This window comes from Oreochromis aureus, linkage group 15, assembly GCF_013358895.1.
Source record: "Oreochromis aureus strain Israel breed Guangdong linkage group 15, ZZ_aureus, whole genome shotgun sequence".
Lineage (NCBI taxonomy): Eukaryota > Metazoa > Chordata > Actinopteri > Cichliformes > Cichlidae > Oreochromis > Oreochromis aureus.
In genome coordinates, this window is record NC_052956.1 from 9,131,223 (window position 1) to 9,148,315 (window position 17,093).

The 17,093-nt window shown below is 39.9% G+C and overlaps 1 protein-coding gene across 1 annotated transcript in view; it reads right to left on the bottom strand.

Annotated features, from left to right (window-relative positions):
- Nucleotides 1-675: 675 nt before the first annotated feature.
- The window catches only part of snx17 (sorting nexin 17), a 29,811-nt gene continuing 13,393 nt past the window's right edge, over nt 676-17,093 (bottom strand). Inside the window, exons 7-15 of the mRNA XM_031731972.2 lie at nt 15,496-15,583; nt 7,796-7,865; nt 7,125-7,217; nt 6,625-6,828; nt 2,571-2,699; nt 2,132-2,209; nt 1,917-1,991; nt 1,782-1,823; nt 676-1,679 (exon numbers count right to left, since the gene is read on the bottom strand). Of these exons, the coding sequence (XP_031587832.1) occupies nt 1,578-1,679; nt 1,782-1,823; nt 1,917-1,991; nt 2,132-2,209; nt 2,571-2,699; nt 6,625-6,828; nt 7,125-7,217; nt 7,796-7,865; nt 15,496-15,583 (881 nt within the window). The 3' untranslated portion in view covers nt 676-1,577. The remainder of the gene's footprint in view (nt 1,680-1,781; nt 1,824-1,916; nt 1,992-2,131; nt 2,210-2,570; nt 2,700-6,624; nt 6,829-7,124; nt 7,218-7,795; nt 7,866-15,495; nt 15,584-17,093) is intronic.

Consider the following 17,093-nt stretch of genomic DNA (forward strand, 5'->3'; position numbering starts at 1 on the left):
CTGCGACCGTGTCTCCCTACGGTGAAAGCAACCGAACAGAAGAATCACACCAGTGAAAGAACAAGACAATTATACTGAGAACATTTTTGTTTGCAGTTCTGGCTAAAAGTGACAGTAAAGCTGTTGATAGGTTGGCACTGATTTACAGTTAGCGTCTTTAAAATCTGCTGGCATGAAATAAGTCAAGTTGACAGCAATAGAAAAAAAAAGAAAAAAAAAAGGAATAACACACCTTATAAAACAGAGGGATATGTTCACTCTTTAAAATTTTGTTCACTCCAGCAATTATGATCACATTAGCCGCTTCATCAAAGCACCTTTTACCAAATCCTCTGAGATGACTGGAACAACGTACGAACAAATTACAATGAACTGAAGCCCCGCGATGCCATCGCTTCCCCCAAAAAAGAACACAAATCAAAATCAGATGCAAAAATTTGTAAACAATTTCCATTTCAACTAAAACATTATGTAAACATGATAAATGTTGGTCCATTTAAACTTTGTTCCATACAGCTTAGATTACATTAGATCTGATTACAATAAGCTAGATGATAAAGATATTAGTAAATGTTCAGAATACTTAATTGCATGTACATAATATAAAAAGTGACTTTTTTAAATGTTTATTTTGTGCAAAATGCTTTAGTAAACTATAATTTGGCATTTATGAGAAACCTTTAAAAAAAATTGTTAAAAAAAAATCAGATGGATTTACAGAGCCCCCCAGGATAAGAGTCTACGCACGTTTAAAAATTCATGCTCAAACATTCATCTCCACCGGTTATACTGTGCAAAAACGATGGGTTCAGCAAGTGCAAGCAGCTCAACCAAATCAACCATCCATTAAATTCTGCAAGATTCTAGTTAACATCTCTTTAGTTTCAACCCACGTGAGAAGGTGACCCCAGAAACTATATACTTAAAAAAAAAAAAAGCAAGTTAAGGCCTCGAACTACATCTGAATACAAGTGACTCTAATGTCTAATATAAAATGAACCCCTGCTGATGATCTCTGTTAACTTGGCACACATGTAGCATGACGCACAAGAGGACCACTGACATCAGAGGAAGCATTTTGGTATATAGCAAAGCCGAACATTGATCGTCACGCAGCTAAGCAGTTGCTCTAAATATTCTACATTTTGAGTTAAAGAGAACATTCTCAGAAATATGCCTGGTCACTTCCAGAACAATTGCGTCCAGTTCTGCTGTATCTTCTCTAGTGCCGGGTCTAACCAAACAGTTGGCTCTCTGGTTGGAAACAGACATGCAGCCAGTCAGGGAAGAATCCAGGATCTTCGAATAACGTACGTTAATGACGTGATAAGTTCAATAAGAGAGCTGGATGATATGATGATTGTAACTAAAATGCAAATCAAGATTACCCTTCAGAGTCTAAAACATGAAAGGTCACCGTCAAAGATTAAATGAGAGCTTAAGGCAGCAAATTCTCCCGGAAGAAGCTACAATCTTGCAGAATCAGACGCCTGCGTGGACCGCTCGGCTCGGCTCAGCTCAGCTTGTAATCTTTGTCGTTAACAGTGGAATGAGAAGGGGAGGAAGGGAATTGTGGGTTACAGGTCATCGTCCCCAATTCCCTCAAAAGCATAGTTGCTGATGTTGTTTGCCGAGTTGGAGGCGCTGATCCCTCTGAGAGACACCGAGGTCAGCTTGGTCTATATGGAATAATCAATATAAGTATAATTAATGCTTAGCTGATGCTAATTTATTGGAATATTCATTAGCTATTCAGTAAAAACGATGAAGAAGGTACTCACTGAGAGTTTGACAATTTGTTCACGGTTTGCATCAGGGGAGTCCTGCAGCATGGAAGGGAAAAAAAAAAAAGGACAGTCAAGAAAAAAAAGCTACAGCTGAGAATGAAAAACTTGGCATGCTATCCCATTTCTCACCAGTAGAGGGGAAGATTTCACAGCTTGCTGACTGTCAGACCGGTGGATGGAGCCATTGTGTCGTTTCCTCAGCATCTGAAATGTGACAGAAGACGTCAAAAGAAATAGAATAAATGTCAAAGCTATAAATGAATGACTTATACATTTACAAAAGCTGTGATATATATGGAAAACAAAATGATGGCATAATGTTGTTAAATGCAGTCAACACAAACCTTTTTTATGCTGCCACCGGACTTCTTTACCATTAATTCATCCACCATAGACTGGAGGCAGATACTCATCATGATAGCCTGCAATCACATCCACACAGAAACCAGTCAGACATAAAGCAGCAAGCCTGTGTAGTTTGAAAAAGAACAAAACATACTAAAAATGGCTGACCACACAATGAGCTGCAAGCAACTTATTGTTACACCTCTTTGAAATCTCAGCTTTTTATAAACCATGAAAAAACAAAACAAAACAACACGGCTGTTTTCAGCCTTGAGCCGCAGCATTTTTGAGGTAATCCAATGAGCACTAAAGAGGATTATGTACAGTACCTTAAGAAGCTAAAAAATTCTAAATACACAAAGGAAAAAAAATTATCTTTAATGAAAAAAATGATCTAGTTTACCTATATAAAAGTTAAACTATCCATCATCCTCCTACCTGGTCGCTGGTGATGGTGACCCACTGGAGGCGGTCCTTGCTCATCAGGTACTCAAAGGAGAGCTCTAGTTTGATCTCAAATTGACCCGAGCTGCAGGGATTGGTTGTACCGTTGGCAATTGGAACTTGCTTCAGTGACAAAAAACAAAGACAAAAAAAAGTCACCTTCTGTTATCATCGACCACTTCTGATTTGCTTATTCTGTTGTGGCCCTTTTCCTCCTTCCACTTTCAATTTGTTGTCCTGTGTTTACATTTGAGAATGACAAAGAAACTGATTTCACATTTTTACAACCAGCATCAAACTTCCAATCTTAAGCGGATAAGCTCCGTCACTGGAGCTCCATGTAAGCAGCTAAATCTCATTTTCTACCCTGCATGTCTTCTCCTTAAGCTTCTATTCTTGAACTCCTGCATCACAAATGACAGGCAGGCTAAAAGATAACATGAAAGATAACACTAAAAGAAATATTTGTGATGGGTGTGTTACGCTCCCTAAAAATAAGCCCTCATTCCTCGTTTAAGCAGTGTCTGCCCTTCACTACAAACCATTTCATCTCCGGGTCAGAATGTAGCTGTAGTGGAAATGCAAGACACACAACGGTCTGACACAGATGCACAAACACATGCACATGCTAAGTGTTTATTGTGGGTTCTTCCAGATGTAATTTGGCTACGACGGATGGGGGGTCTTGCAGAGCTACAACAAATGAGATGTTTTGAATATTTGGCTGCTAAGGAAAGGACTCATTAAATGACTCTGACCTCTGAGAATGAGCTCAGGAATTAATCACCCTGCCTGGCAGTGTGGGGGCTCAGTCTCTGATCACACAAGCTAGGATGCATTGCAATTTTAGATGTGATGCCACGTGTCCACATCATTAACTTTTAGAGAATCGTAAAAGCTTCTTTGACACACATAATGACTGTAATGCTCAAACACAAATGCAGTACAAAAGTGAACTTTTTTGCCCATCTCCATTCAAATGACATATTTAAATGTTCCATCTTTCAAATGGCAGCAGAAATTATGCGGGTAGAGCTTCAAGTAATGCTTTTCTCAGCAGTAAAATAGACTGTTCTGCTTTCAGTAAATCTGTCTTAAATACAAACGACTGGGTCCAAACACAAAAAATGCATATTTCAACTGTTTCATGGACAATACTGGTTAATGAGATGCTTTATATTCCCAAAATAAGCCGTTTTTCTAGATGGCTTATGAGCTGAAGTTTCAAATAAGGTTAAAAAAAAAAAAATCCAATTAATGAGTTAAATTTAGCCCATTTGAAATTGTAACTTTTTAAAAGGGGATCAAATGTATTTAGTATTGCACAGAAAGAACAAAATCTGTATAGCTGAAACTAAATATCGTTTACTGTTTGTGATGAAGCAAAGAAAAAATGGTAAAAGACCATCAATCTAATCTGTGCACAAAAATAGTCAAGCGCTGATGTAATCAAAAACATGAGGCTTTCCAACATTCCCGGTCTTTGTTATCTTATCTCCACTGTCTGCAAATACCTACCACAACTACAACTAACTTATGTTTAGAAGTTTACATCCATTCATCATGTGGATGAATATCATGATAATTGGTACTTTTAATGATTTCCTTTAACTGTTCTTTTTCCATGGTGGAGTGATTACGCAAGATACTGCTTTAATAACATCTCTAATCCACAGAGGGTTAAAAGTATAGATATAGGCTTAAATATACATGCACTCACTTAAATCTTTCAATATGTGGTGCTGAAGGTCGTACAATGTCCTACAATGAAGGTCCTTTAATGAGTTAAAACTGAATGTACGTTGCCACAGACTGGCAACGACTGATTTTGGAGCAGGAGGTTCCTTCTTGGTCAGCACTCAGAGTGCTGACCAAGAAGGAACCTCCTGCTCCAAAATCGATACCTTCAACCTAAACTGGAATCTGTAGCTGCCCACACAGATAAACCATATACCTTCTAGAGAAAAGTTTCAAGGTCAGACAAGACAAAGACTGAAGTATTTGGCCACAATGACAAGAGGTATGTTTGGAGGAGTATAGGTGAGGCTTTCAAACCTAATAACACTGTATCAGCTCTTAAGCATGGTGGTGGTGGTAGCATCATGCTCCGGGGCTGTTTTGCTGCCACCGGTACTGGTACACTGGACAGAATTGATAGGAAAAATCCATGTTATATATAAGAGCCTGAATGTATATGTTTGACCCTGTGTGGATGAGAGAAAATCCAAAATAATTTCAGACCGGTGCACCCAAGTGATAAAGATTAGATTAAATATAATCAGCACGCATATCATTAAATGATATATGTGCTACAAATAAGCATTTATCTATTCACTCATTCAGTTTGATTTCTTCAAGTAAAAATTAATAAAAAAAATCTTTTGCATCATTATCTAGAAGTACTGAAAAAAGTAGAAAAAATACATGTACAATAAAAATTGTACTTTGGCCTATTTTTTACATTTTGTATTTCCAGAATAAATATGGATCTGGAACTTAATAGGACCAACCTATATGTGCACTTCTCTCAAACTAGCTTTATCCCCAAACCAGTCCTGATGGTATGATCAGGGCTGTATAACGAGCTATGATGATAATGAGTTCTGTCATTGTTTTGTTTTGATATCTTCCTGTTTTTTTTTTTTTGGGGTTGTTTTGTTTTTTTCGCAGAGACAGAAGCCCATTTGAGAGTGACTCCGTCTTCTGTCTCTAACATTTGAGGAAATAACAACAAGAGATGGTTTTTGTTCCTTTTTTCCCCCCACCATCAACGCAACAGATAACACTCATTAAATGCTGGGCATTGGACCAGCAATATGTTAGCCTGATCAATCAATTACAGTCATGTGCTCGAGGGACTCTGGCACCATCTCATGCTGATCAATTGATTTAAGGTCACAGTTGAAACAGAACCTTCATGGATTAACTCATAAATCTTTGGTGTGTGATGTAGCACCATTACGCTTTCATTAGACTCACCACCAAAAACCCACTTTCAATGTGTTTAATTCAGTGTTACTGGAGCTGTTAGTACTGTCTGATAGCTTTTTTGAGGTTCCTCTGCACTTCAGCACACTTCAGAATAAGATAATGGATAAAATGCATTACATTTCCAAGTACAAAGAACTGTGTGTGAGATACAGCACTTTAAAAGACAAAGTAGCCAAGAAGCAAAAACACTCAGCTAGTAAATGATTTCACCGTCACATCATCTACAAAGAACTCACAGATGGCTCAGATGATGCAGAGTTGACATTTAGACTGATTTTGAGTTTTCTGTTAATATAAAAGGTAAAGAAGAAACTGTACAAGTAGTATGCTTTAACAGTTCTACAGACTAATGATAAAAATAGTTTCATTCACTGACTGAAAGAGGAAGCATGGAGGAGGAACAGCTCATGACCAGAAGTACTCCACCTTAATACCATAGCAGCCAGTGGACATGACACACTGATATTAGTTTATTACTTCATGAAGGAAGTGACAGCATTAATTCAAAGGCATGAAAAACAAGCAGAAGACCAGGCTGAGACACCAATAAGTTCAAACTTAAGGTGGCTGCTGTGACTGCCTGAAGAGACTGCATCATGTCTGAGGGTAAAAAGACTAAAAGCAAAAACTGTCTTGAAATTATGCAAAAAACCCTACTGAATTTGAATTCAGCGTATTAAAGAAAAGCACGAGGAATAAAACTTGACATTTACATTTTTTCTACACATGTAACTGTTTACAGAGGTGTGGAAGTGCTTCTCCTCAGTGCATGAATCTGCTTTTCCCAATAGACAATTTGCAGTTCAATACCATTTTAGGTGTTAATCAATACAAAAGATCAATTCAACCCTATTCTTGTGTGGGCTGTGTGTTTGGGTAATTGGACTGATGGCAATGGATGGTGTGGAGGTAAGCATTTTTAGCTAGCTGTTAATGCTAAAAAACTAAGGTTTATTTCTGGTGCAATGCCAATGCCAATAGGTCACTTTAGAAACAGGATGGTCTTCATCTTGATAAAATAAAGGTACACTTCTCATGCATTCACGCTTCCACTTACAGAAGATGTGATTCGCCAGCACCTCATGCGAGTAACTTTGAAGCTCCCTTCTTTCATCTGTTCATTAGGCAGCTTGACATGGAAGTTGAGCTCATTGTTTCCGGCGCTGACGATGACTTGGCAGCCCTTCTCGGGGAAGTCAGTGACACAAGGGTCAAACTTAATATAGCCATAATATTTGAGAGTCTGGCCTAGATGGATGAACTGAGGAAAAAAAGAAAAAGAAAAACAGCCAAACAATTTTTAGACGTCATTTTTTTAGGCTTACCTAATCCCTGATAGAAAATTCTGAAATTCTCTCCTGGGATGTGTTTAAAAATTCATATTATGGGGCAAACGAGGTTAATTGCATAACATGGAATTCACTAGAGGGCGTATTCTCTGTGGTCTACAGATTTGTCCTAGCACAAGGACATTTCTGAGCATCAGCTGGATTTAAGTGACAACTGGCAAAGAAAATTCGAATGGCAGAAACACCAAAAAGAGGCGCCCTTGCTTACTTCTTTCTTGGAGCCTTTCTCCTGCAACGATTTGAGCTGCCTGTGCTGGTCTTTGTTGACGAGTATCCAGCCTCGCTCAATGTCAGATACTGTCTGGTGAAGCAACAAACAGAAAGTTTATTTTTCTACACAGGTAAATACAATAATTCAAGTCAATGAGTTTCCTTTGCTAGGAGAAAAGACACTAAAAACGCCATGTTAACAGTGCAGCTCAACAAAATACGCACATTGACACTATTCTGCTTTGCAGAGGCAACACTCAGAGGTTACAGATTCTGATCAAACTTGCTGCCCCGAAAATGCTTAATAAAACCAGACATTCGTTATTACAGCAGAGGGAATTTACTATAATAGGAAGGACATCTCTTCTGAAAGAGGGACGCAGAGAGGATTCAAGGTGTTGCAATGTCAAAACAAGCTGACACCAATATTTCGATAATGGATGTACCCAGGGGATGCACAAAAGCATTTGGCAACCAAAAGATGAAGCAGCTGCTGATTCAGTTTTGTTGGTGAGAGGCTGGCACCAAGCAAGCTCAATAAAAGACAACAGATGCAATCTGGAAACAAATACAATCAAGTGTAATTTAAATTTTCTGCTTGGGTGCACATCTCAGCGGGAGTTTAATTTAAAACAGTGTCTGGTTTATCTAAGTGATGAAGCCTCTTACCTGAGCGTAAAGCAAATTCAGGCCAACTCGGTTTTCCATTACATCACTATCATATGCCATGTCCCAGTAGCTGAAGAGACAAAAAAAATAAGACAGTGTCAAATAAAGCAGAATTAACACAGCCAGTACGAATTGTCAACTTTGAGTGATTTGAAGAGAGCTAAGGGGGGTACGGCAGTCATGTGAAAAGCTTTGGCAGCAATAACCTGAAGTAATCATTTTCTGTATGACTCTGGCATCATTGTGAAGGAATTTTGGCCTACTCTTCCTAACAACGCTGCTTCAGTTCAATAGTTTATTCACCGCTATTAAGCTCCTGCAACAGCAATCCAATAAACTCGAGTTCTGGACTTTGACTGGGCCATTGCAACATCTTGATTTTGTTGTAGATTTATTGCTGTGCTTGGGATTTTTGTCTTGTTGCATTCGCCAATTTTAGCCAAGCTTTAGCTGTTAGACAGACGGCCCCACACTCTAGAATACTTTGGTGTAGAGAGTTTGAGATGTAGCTCTTGGTTTTGGGTTTTTTTTTTTGCAGTTTTTCTGACCATGAACAATCTGACCTCAGGGTGAATTTTGCTGGGATGTACACTCCTGGGAAGATTAGGGCATTGTGTTAACACACCTGAATGCTCCAGACCAGTCAACTGCCAAAATGTCTGCTTTTAAATAGGTGGTCTTTTCTCACATGCATGTACATGCAGCAGAAAGCTGCATTCTTACTACTGATAATGCTACTATTTGTTTCAGATCAGATTGATACCAGAAACTAAACGTGCAAGGGGCAGGACAGAGAACAAAAGACTGCTAGCCATCAATTCACTGTCTACTGTCAGCCCTATTCACATCACATGGACTTTGTACCATGGAGCAAGCAATGAAATGCAATATAATGCATTAACCCATTAACAAACCTATTTCTATGGACTATGTATTTATTAATACAAGGCAATGGAGACGTCTCTCAAAAACTGTCCGGTGTACAGTCAAACTCCATCCATGAAATGAGTGACTTATGGAAAAACTTCTCAGCTCAGTCAGTGAGTAAGGCATGCAAACATTCATCTCAAGAATTATTTGCAGCTGAGTTTGAAAGGATGTGTGTGAAATGGTATAATTTCCACACAGCACTGTAGCAATATTAGAAGTACTGCTTGTACGTTTGTGCAAAGAGATGTGTGGGAGCCCGAGGCCAGCTTGAGGATCAGAACATGATGTTGAAAAAGAAATTCAAGAAATTCTATCTGACTGAACACCCAGCACAACAGTATAAAATTTAGATGTATCACTTCCTCACTGCTGGTTGTGAAATGTCTTAAGCAAACACTTTCTTTACACCACAACTGAGGCATTTTTCCTGCCCCAGTTACATTTTGTATTTACGTTTGTTCTTAAATAAAATCCTCCTTGTGCTCATGTTTCCCAACAGTTTAGCGCAAAGGTGTGAAATTTAACATGTAGGCGCTTGGCTGGGGTGCTATAGAGATTGAAAATGTGACGTCATTGAGGGGTAAAACCGCAAAGGATTGTGGGAACCCAAGGCAAGAGGTACTAGCGCACGCAGGCTTTCAATTGAAATAAGTTACACAGCGATAAAAAGAAACAAAAATGCCAAGAACCTGTTGTATTATTAACTGCACAAGCCGGGAGAACGACAGCCGCGTGAAGTCGACGGGAAATGCGTTTGGTTTTATCGGATTCCGGCGTGGAAGAGAAATTCTCCAAGCCATGTCTCCGAAGTCACGAAGAGGCGACGGATGGCCTGGATTGCCGCTATCAGAAGACCTAATATAACGTTCGAAAACACTCCACCTCACATGTTAGTCTGCTCCAAGCATTTCCACAACGGTAAGTGTTTTGTGGTATTTAATACGTCTTATATGGCGCTGAACAGAAATCATCACGCTATGCTCCTTTGTTTATTGTGGCTCTGTGTAATGTTTGCTGTATTTTGTAGGCAAACCAGCCTACGAAATGCTGGAATGCGATCCAGACTGGGCACCCTCTCTCAAACTGGGCCACACAGAAGTTAAAGCTTCTACCACTGCTAGATTTGATCGGTTAAAACAGAGATCGAAATCAAAACAGCCACGAAAAGGGCCCGCGTTCCTCTGGGGCAGAGACAGCTCATGCAGGTGAAATCCATCCAGGTAAAATTGTCAATGTACATAAATAAATACCACTTTTTCCACATTAAGCACTGTCTTATTTTTGCACTTTCAATGATCTTGTCTTTGTCTGTGTGCATGTATGTCTTTCAGCACCAGTCACTACGGAAACTATAGCTGAGAGCCAACCACAGCAGATAAATCCAAAGCACGAGGATGAAGATCTGCAGGAGTGTAAAATGTGTTCTCAAAGGTTACAAGAAATAGCACACCTTCAAGAAGAAAACCTAGTGTTAAAAAGAACTGTCCAAAAAGAAATTAGACATGGAATTCTTGAAAGACGAGAACTCTAAAGTTAAATTCTACACAGGGCTGCCTTCTTTTGCTTTACTAATGGGGTGCTACAACAAATCAGCCCGAGCTTGCCAGACACTGACAGGAAAATTTCCCAGTTTCAGATGCTCTTGCTAACTCTCATGCGTTTAAGACTCAACCTTCCGATTGCACATATTGCACACCTCTTTGATATTAGCCGGACAACCACTTCCACTGTGTTTAACATTACTGTAAATGTGTTGTACGCTCACCTGAGTCCATTGGTGCACTGGCCTGGAAGACATTGCATACAGGCCAGTATGCCACACCAGTATGTAGAGATGTTTGGTGACCGGTGACAGTTATTATTGACTGTTTTGAACTGTTCATAGAGAGGGCACAAAATTTACGTGCCATGGCGGAGACATATTCAACATACAAAAGTAGACACACAATGAAATATCTCATTGGGATCACACCACAGGGGACCATCTCTTTCATTTCTAAAGGATGGGAGGGCATACAAGTGATAAACGAATAGCGGAAACTTCTGGCTTTTTACAGAAGCTTTCACCCGGGACATAGTGCTCGCAGACCGGGGTTTGATATCAGGAAAGTGTTGCCTTAATGGGTGCCACTTTAAAAATTCCAGCATTTACACGGGTGCAGTCAGCTACAAGCAAAAGATGTGGAGGACACACGAAAAACTGGCACATGTCAGGATCCATGTTGAACGTGTTATAGGCTGTCTCACGGTCCAAGTACACTATCCTAAACGACACCATCCGTCTAGGTTTTGTGGTGCCATGCGAAGGTGAGAACATGACTTTGCTGGATAAGATAGTTGCTGTATCATGTGCGCTCACAAACATGTGCCCAAGTGTTGTTGTAAAGCAAGCAAGTGATGAATAACTGTTTTCCAATTTGGTCTTGTTTTGTTGTGCAGCTATGTTTTTAACAAAATGAAATAATAATGCACAACGGTATATTATTTTGCCTTTGTCCTGTAAGCTTCGATAGTAACATGTAAAACTTGTCAGTTATAAATAAAGACAGTCCTGATGAATGACTTGTGCAACACTTACTTTATTTGTATTGGTTCTGACACTGTATATTAGTACAGTCTGAAAAGAAAGATTGCGTATGGACATAAAGAGATAATAATTTACAGCACAGCTGTAAAGTGCAGTGGTGTGAGACACATTTATTGCAATTTTAACACGTTATAATAATTCACTGTGCGTAACAGAACAACAGATAACAAACCATAAAGTGCAGAGTACAGGAAGATGTGTCCACCTTAATGTGACACTAAACATGAAATCACAAGAAAGTCCTTCAATATAAGAGTTGTCTCAGAATGTGTGTAACTGAAATACTTTGATTAGTTTTCTATGCAAGCTTTTGTCTTTCTTTTTTTTTTTTGTCACGGTGACATCCATGTAATGTGGCCCTTGTGAAACACTGGTTTCTGGATCACTGTAGTGATTGGCCAAGAGCTCAGGCATCACAACTTTGTAGAAAAAATCCTGAGCGACAGGCAACATTTTAGTCCACAAGTCTATATCTGGCATCACACGTGTAACAACACAAGCTTTTGTTGTCCACACAACAATGTCACAAAAGTGTGACTTTGTAACATAGATCTGTGTTTGTACCTGCTTGTAGTAAATGTGTGTCTTTTTCAACTCAACCTTCCATCTTTTAACCCCAAACAAAACCTGTCATCTTCACAGGCCTGCAGGAGGTTGTTGTTGCGGTGTTTATATGGGCACTTAATTTCCACACATCCTTCACCACAACATTCACATTTTACGAGCGCATCAGGGTGGCACCTAATTCTGGGAATGCGGGGTTGATTATGAAACCACACTTATCAACTTTAAGTTCTCTATGCTGCACCTTTCCCTGTGAGGTGTACCACTCATGTGCTGTGTTTTCATTGTCTCTTCCCACTTGAATTGTTGCGGTTCTTGGTTGGAGAGCTGATGTGACAGTTTTTGTGGGTAGCACACTTTCTTTACAGTTGACAACGCAGGACTGGCAGTGGAGGTGGACACAACCGCATGTATGTTTGACGCAGTGATTCTTCCTGCTCGTGCTGTGTGCCAAAGGTCACATTTGTGCTGCTCCCTGGTTTTCTCCTCCAGTGCCTCTGCCTCAGCCTTTGAGACAACGACACAGTGCTTCAGACGTTCACAGTGCTGCAGAAGGACAGATAGCTGACAGCCCTTCAACTGTGGGTCAAAGATGCGTAGCAGTGATTTGGGAGGACACGAGGCTGGACAGGGTCAGCATATAGGTGGCAGAAGTCCTCCATAACAGCGCATAGGCCTGACCGGTTTTCATGCATGAGATCTGTGAGAGACTTTAAATCGGCCAGTGTGCGCACTTGTAGTGAGCTGCCACCAGTGCGAGTCCGGATTTTGGGTTTAGGAGAACAGTCACTTTGTCCAGCACTACATGATTGGTCGAGTGCCCTTTTTCTTGCTGCACTGGTGGTGTAGTCAATTGTGTGGCCTGGTACTCCTTGCACTCTCTTGATGTTGGAGGGCATAATCCAGTAAGCTTTGACATCTGTCGGCGTGATATTACCTCGTGACGCACAGTAGTGTCAACTTTGTAAAGGAGAGCCGCTACATGCACACACTTCTCTGCCACACCAGCCATGCATGTGCAATGTGCACTTTCAACGTCCCCATTAGATTGCAGAATAACCCAGGGCTGAAGAGGCTTTTGGCTGAGGCGCATGGAGTGATTTACCTGAAACAGTCAATGCAGAAAAACATGTTTGTGAGGACAGAATGTACAGTAAATGTGTAGCTTTGCATAAATGGTAAATTGTCCTGGCAGAATATTGCGTGTCGCTTCTGTTATTACCATGGTACATAGACAACAACATATACTTTTATTCACAGGATATATGACAGATTTTGTCTCAGTGATTGCCCAGTACGATTACAGCATACAATATTATTATCACTGCTACATTTCTGTAATGCATACCATATATTCTTTGCACTACTAATTAATTACCGTGAGCTAAAAGGTCCTATTTATAAACGGTTCACGAATGTGTATTTATGAAGACGATTTGTGAGACGGGTAAACTTACTTGTCAGCGTAACGATGGTCTTGTGCTCAACACGGTGCATTTCAGGTCCTGTACCCATCCGTCCGTGAACTGCACCTGGGCCTGTTGCAGTGACCTGAAGTTACTAAAAACTTCATGAGTGTATGCACTCACTCCAAGAACCATGTAATTATAAATCTGAGCGTGGTTAAAGTTGGGCAGCACGCTGATGTCTTTTGTCCAGTCTGTGTGCTCGTAAGGGTCTAACCCTTTCACTCCTTTGATTTTTCCAAGTACCTTTTCTTTGCCTTTTCCTCGAGTCTGTCTTTGTACGGACCGGCATTGTTCTCCTTCGTTTTGTACATTATTTTTGGTGAGAAAAGAAAAAGCAAGACGGTATTGGAACGTGAGAAAAACGTTTTGCGGTGCTGCAAATGCTTGCATTTGATGCGGTAATTTAAATGTCCTGCCTTCACCTCCCGGCATGCAATGCGCGAAAGTCACGTGGTCTGTCAATCTCTATTAGGAGCAGCTGAATAGAGCAGTTGTTTGAGGAGATGTTAAGCTACTTGGCCACATCCGCAATTCAAAAACGACCAGTAAAATGCAGGGCGGTGAAAGGGAGCAAGAGAGTATCGGTGGTGGAATCAGAAGCACTGTGTTTGGTTCAGAGTCCTTTTATTTTGTCTCATCAGATGTAATGGAAAGTGCACTAAAAGACCCTGTTGAGAGAAATAGTTTTTCTTGTTGGACTGGTTCAAACCACCTCCTGGATCTTCTTTACCGCATACAAAGACTGAAAATACTATACAATCTTACTAGTATATAAGTTATATTGTTCCGCTCACTAACCTTGACTGTTTTTCATAATCCTGTTTTCATTTTGTGGATGCTTTGAATTGGCAATAGAGAACTGCATCATACATTTTAGGTTTTCAGTGGTTTTCCTCCCTACATTCTCCCTGTTCGTCTGGATCTCATACACTGGGGGTCTGTTTTTTCTCCACCGCCACTTGTTAGTTCTACGTTTATTCTTTCCCTCACTCTTCTACACTCCACAGCGAAACTAGGTCAGCAGGACTGAGACTTTCCTTAAGGCAGAAAGAAAGTAAACATCCTGTGTACCTCCAGAGTCCACAGGAGGCAGAATAATGAAGGAAGAGAAAAAGGAGGAAGCAGATAAAAGTTATCTTGAGAAAAAGAGGACAAATCCGCGGACTGGACTGTAGGCTTGAAACTGAATGAGCAGTTAGTCTCTTCTAGTTTATTTAGCTGTTTCACTCAAATAGAACAACAGTAAGATGAATTCTATCACTTTTTTCCCCGTTTTTGTGGCACATGACATTCCTGGTGCACTGTTCTTCACACCAACAGCTCAGACTCAGTGGGTTTTTCTATTAATTGAAACGTAATACAGATGTCTGCAGCAAAAAACACTGTTGATGCATTTCTTGTGCTGACATTTAGTTTCATCTGATGATTATTGAACCCTGACCCAGTCAAATAAATTATAAACCCGAAAAAAACAAAACAAAACACTGATGCAGCACAATAGTCTGTTGGAAATGCGACTTTCGTGAGGTGAGAAGTTCAATTATATAAAATGTTTGAATCTATCTGTTTATTTTCAGGCTAAGTTTTGTGTAAATAAAAAAGTGAAAGCTGGTGATCGATGAACCCTGAGAACAGGTTTAAACCTCAGAGTAAATGATTCATCAGAGCTCTGGTTATCCAGTTAATTGGTAATGAAGATGTTAGAAATTGCAACAGGCATTCTGCACCAAGGGTAAAAGAATGAAATGAAATCTATAGCAAGATAAAATATAATATAAATTTGTTTGCAGTAGTTTCGTCCTTTAATGTGTTGGTTAAGTTCTGGTTGAAAGATTAACTTGTTGGATCAGTGCAACTGATTGTTGTAGATGCTGTAGCTGTAAGGAATGCCTACTGCAAAGACAAACTGCAAAGTGGTGAAATTTAAGTAGATGTAGAATTCATTGTCATTTCATTACATTTTCTGGCCCAAACCCACTTACTGTCAGGTCATGATCATCATTCTCCCTGACAACAAAAAAGGTAACTTTTCTAGCAGCCCATCTTTAACCTTCTCTTTTGACATGTCTACACCAAGACCTTTACCACAGATAAAGAAAAAAGACGTGACCAGATTCATACTCATAATGTAAACAAGAGGAGGTACATACCTTTTCCGTAAGACTATGTGAAATTCTGAGCTCCGCGAGCTGGTAATGGATACATAGGGCAGCTCAAATTCTTGCAACTTCCGCACAACTGAAAGAGGAAAAAAAGCAGAATTTGTCATAAATGTAGCTCAGGTCCCAAAGACATGGATAACAATGTCTACAACTGGGAAGACACCATCTGTGCAGGCCCCAGCAGGATAAAACTTGTGGTAAAATGTGTGTGTGTGTGTGACAATGCTTTTTTAAAAGGACTCTTGTGTACATGGACCTAGAATCTGCAGCTGTTTTATTGCAGTCAGTTCCCTAAGGAGAGTGAAGCAGACTGAAGGTCGTTGCTGCTGCTACTTTGTTTTCACCCATCAATAAATGTGCTCAGTGCACACACAGAAATACACACAAATCAGATGACTAAAGAGCCCTTTAGTTTATCATTAGGTTTATAAAAGTGTATTCTGTCTTTTTTATGGGCAGAGGGGCTGTGTACTGAAAACAGAAACACAAAGTGGTTACTTTGATGTTGAAAATCTCATCTGGCATAAAGAGAAACAAACTCAATGCTTAACATGTAATGGGACATTTTTAAGCAAAATAAATCATCTCTGGAAAGCTAAAAATGCCACAAAAAGCAAATGAGAGCAGCACTAATTCAAACCACATCCTGGCTCTTCTCAACATGTCCTTACATATTTTACATTATATCCTGAACAACTCACCGACCTCAGCGAAAATTACTGCCTGAATCTTTCTCATTATCCTGTTATGTCAATCATCCCACCATCAGTTTTGCTTGATCAATGACCTGCTGCGTAGTTAGCCATATTTAGCACATGCCTCTTCTTTTTCATATCACTCAGCCTCAGATTTAAATGGCAGGATGAACAACACGAATCTCAGACTGTGGAGATGTTTGACCTAAAAAGGCTCTCTTCCTCTGTCACTGGGGTATACATGAATGTAAATGCTAATACTATGCGATGATGTGCGTCAAGTGAAAATGAGCCACATGAGATGTGGCCATTTGGTCTTTTGAGGGGGTCCTGTAAGTAACATTGACAACAAACAGACAATGGACAAACCACATGTTAACTGCTACAGAGTCTTCACAAAATGTACATGAGCAAAAAAATTATTTTGCTCTGACTTGAAACAGTATCATTGTGTATTTCCATTTACAGCGTACTGTTTTTAAAAAACTCATTTATAATGTGCTGGAAGTCAACACTCCTCTTGCAGTCTGGAAAAACAATAACTTTACTAATCAGACGCCTGTAAATGTGGTACCACTCTGGAACTGTTGGTAAACCACAACATGCATTTCAGCCGAGAACACTGCATAGATGATGCTGTGCTCACTCACACCACTCCAGCACTGCAAAATGTTTTGCATGCACCAGCCAACAAACAGCTGACTCTCGTTGGGAGTCAGAATACCCCCCCAAAAAATTAATTATGCATTCTTGTTAGAGACTTAGAAATACAGCAGAATTTGGATTCAAGATAAACTCTCTAGAGGCGATACACACCATTTTTTTCCCCCCCTCAACTAAACTGAAGTATTTCTCAGAACAGAGAGACAAACACACTCAGCCGTATTCTTG